This window comes from Nestor notabilis, unplaced genomic scaffold (assembly GCF_000696875.1).
Source record: "Nestor notabilis isolate BGI_N333 unplaced genomic scaffold, ASM69687v1 scaffold8816, whole genome shotgun sequence".
Lineage (NCBI taxonomy): Eukaryota > Metazoa > Chordata > Aves > Psittaciformes > Psittacidae > Nestor > Nestor notabilis.
In genome coordinates, this window is record NW_009932327.1 from 1 (window position 1) to 3,289 (window position 3,289).

At 45.1% G+C, this 3,289-nt stretch overlaps 1 protein-coding gene across 1 annotated transcript; it reads left to right on the top strand.

Annotated features, from left to right (window-relative positions):
- Positions 1 to 432: 432 nt before the first annotated feature.
- Positions 433 to 1,014, top strand: NME6 (NME/NM23 nucleoside diphosphate kinase 6; the record flags this gene model as incomplete). The annotated part of the gene is made up of 2 exons (XM_010016325.1): positions 433 to 593; positions 848 to 1,014. Coding segments are annotated over 2 exons (328 nt in total), but the record flags the coding sequence as incomplete, so codon positions are not given.
- Between the last annotated feature and the right edge of the window lie 2,275 nt (positions 1,015 to 3,289).

A 3,289-nucleotide genomic window follows, 5' to 3' on the forward strand; every position in this document is an offset into this window, starting at 1 on the left:
AGGTACCTGCCATGCCCGCACCCGGGCTCTGCGGGGCGCCAGGAGGGACCTCCCTTCACTTCACAGAGGACCTTTGTCCTGCCTGCAGCTGGAGGGGCCACCTTGGTGTGGGACGTGTCTCACCCGAGGTGGAAGGCTCTGGACTAGGGGTGGAGAAATGTCAGGAGACAGCCCTGCTGTGACTATAGTAGGACTTAGTGGGGTGGCAGCCCCAAGGGTTGCGGGTACCATCACCTAGGAGGAGGGCATCCATGCAAATGCTTTGCTCTGAGCCACAGGCTCCGTGTCTAGTGTCATAGTAGGTCTGTGACCCTCCCAAAAGCGTTGGACAACAGTTGCACTTCCTTCTTTGCTTTTGCTGTATCTGTAAGAATGAAGCCATGCCCTTTTGTAACCTTATCTACTTTTGCTCTTACCTGGTTGTCTTCTCAGTGGCCCCATGTGGGCTTACATCTTGGCCCATGAGAATGCTGTCCCGCTCTGGAGATCCCTGATGGGACCCACCAAAGTATTCCGAGCCCGAAACAGTGTCCCAGACTCCATCCGAGGAGCTTATGGCCTCACCGACACCAGGAATACCACTCATGGTTCAGGTAGACCTGTCCTGCTTGGCTGAGTGTTTGGCAAAGACTGGAGCTCAGGAAGGTGTGAGAGCTGGTATTTTGCTTGCTTTCCATTCTGGAAGTCACAGTTAATGATTTACTTGCTTCTGCAGACTCCACTCCCCCCTGTCCTGGTGTGACTTGAGCTTGGTGCTTTTCTTGTGGCTTCCACCCTTCCCTTTGGAATGTAGCACGTTTGTAGTGTCACACTGCCATCACTCACCTTCTCCTCTGTTCTCCAACAGATTCACCAGCATCTGCCAGCAGAGAAATTGCCTTTTTCTTCCCAGAGTTCGACGAGCAGCTCTGGTACCAGCAGGAAGAGCCACATCTGCGCCGAGGGCAGGTGTATTACAATGCAGAGGAGCGTGTCCACTGTGTGTTCAGGGATGAAGAGGCAGAGTTGACCTGAGTTACCCAGGGGTATGGTTTGCTGGGCAGGGAGTAACTGCTAGACATACTGTGTCAGCCTCATAACAAGACACAGAGCCATGGCATGTTTTAAGGAGCATGGGGGAGAGAAAGACCCAATGCACATCATGTTGTGCTACCTGGAGTTAAGTTCTTCATGCAGCATCCAGGTGCTGGGGCACTTTAGGAAAAACTTCTCAAGTAGCAGCACTCCAGCTGGATGTAGAGATCTAGCCATGGAGTTCACTGGTCCCTCATGTTTATTTGGACTTAAGCGGTACAGGTGAGTCCAAGCAACAGGGTAGGTGAAGGGGAGTTGCTAGTTCCAGTTAGGATACGGTTTGTTTTGCTGAGAGTAGTCCTCAGAGTCTTAATATTTGCTCTGTTCCCAGAGTCCCATAAGGAGAAAAGAGAGGGAAAAGAATACGAAAAAAGGCAGCAATAAGCAGGGTAATACTAACTCTCCTGCCCTTGTTTTCCTGGATCCAAGCTGAGAAACAAGGTTGTCTTCAGTTTGTATTATAATTCTGATCTTGAGCATCTGGTGGAAGGCACAGTTAGAAGCTGTTCTCAAGAGGAAAGCAGCATATCCCATTGGGTTGGTTTGGTCTGTGCTGGCAAGTCTGCAGCACAAGTTCTAGGGGAAGCTGCAGAAAGGTGTGGAGTCCTCCAGTGCCTCTGAAGGATCTTTTGTTTGTGCTTTTTAGATTGCCTGGGGCATGAGATCAGCAGTTCTGATGAGACTTGATAGTGGCTGTTAGAGCTATGGATTTCTTGAATCCATAATAAAAGGCCAGAGAAGCTGATTTGAATGCTGGTACACAGGGGATGTAGAATTTCTGCCAGGAAATTTCTTTACAAGAAGCCTTGTAACAAATTGCCTAATGGCAACTCAGAGGCTTCACTGCCTATACACTTACTGGGTATTGAAGTACTGAGTTCCATGTCCTTTATAAATTGTATGGACAAAGTCATTTAATTATGCAATAATTGATATAGTTATCATATGCTGATGTGCATGTGAGAACTTGGTTTTGAGGTACAAAGCAAGGTTCTGATACGCTTATTTATGTTTCCCTGTTTGATGCATTTTGAGCTCTGTTACTGTACCAGTTTTTTTATCCATTTAAACTGTCCCCAAATAGTCTCTTACAATGCTGATATTTTTAATTAAGGTGCCATGTTGTACTGAGTGAATTTTTTGGGGATAATTTCAAATGCACTGTATTGGTGAAGGTACCTTTGTACTGTGTTTGGGACAAGAAGTTTGTTAGCTTGCCTCCCTCTTCTGAAGTTATGCGTGACTAGCACTGATGATACTGATCCCTGTAGCTCTTGACTGGGTTGTTGATTGAATCCCAAATTCGTTAGTGCATCATTGTGGTACAGATCAAAGGCAAGTTGCTGTGACTAGTTTAAGACGACTGTGTGAAATGTTGGGCATTTGATTGAAAAATGTGTAATTGTAGGAGGTGCTTCTGTAGAGTTTCCTTGACCAAATACATCAATGTGTTTGTTCCTTCTTTACCATTATACAAGATTAAATATAGTCATTGTTTTGTTCCAGGTACAGATCAAAAGGATCTGCGGAATATTTCTGCGTTTTTGCATTGTTGTTTTATTTTCACCAGCAGTATCCAAAGGTGGATCTGCTCATGATCAAGTTTGTGTTTATACAGCTCTGAAATCTTGCTGTCCATAATGCTACTGTTGATTGATATTTTATTGATTCCCTGGGTGTCTGTCAGTTACGTGGGAGTTTTCATGTAATTAGTAACCCTTATGATTTTATTTTCATCTTTCTTCTTTGTATTGTGCTTTCTTTTTTGGCTATTCATTTGGGGTGCCATTAAATGACAATTCCTGGCTTATACTTCTTGTTTTAAATGTGTTAATTTTCCTAGTCATTTCCATTATTACATTTGAGGAAGCTGACCCTTTTAAAATTTCAAGTGCAAACAACACTGGTTTAGTGGTGCAGTTTTCACAAAGTGATTATCAGGTAACAGTCTCCATTCCTTAGGTAGCTGCCAGTTGTTATGTACATACTAACATTTCCTTGGTCCACCAAGACTCCACCTGAGAAGAGGTTGTCAGAACTGTGCAGTCCCATTGCCCTACATGGAGTGTTTGTTTTGTAAATCTAAAGATGTTCTGTGAAGTCTGTCAGGAGATCTAATATGAAGTAGAAGCTCTTCCTTGTGAGGGTGCTGAGGCGCTGGCACAAGGTGCCCAGAGAAGCTGTGGCTGCCCCATCCCTGGCAGTGTTCAAGGCC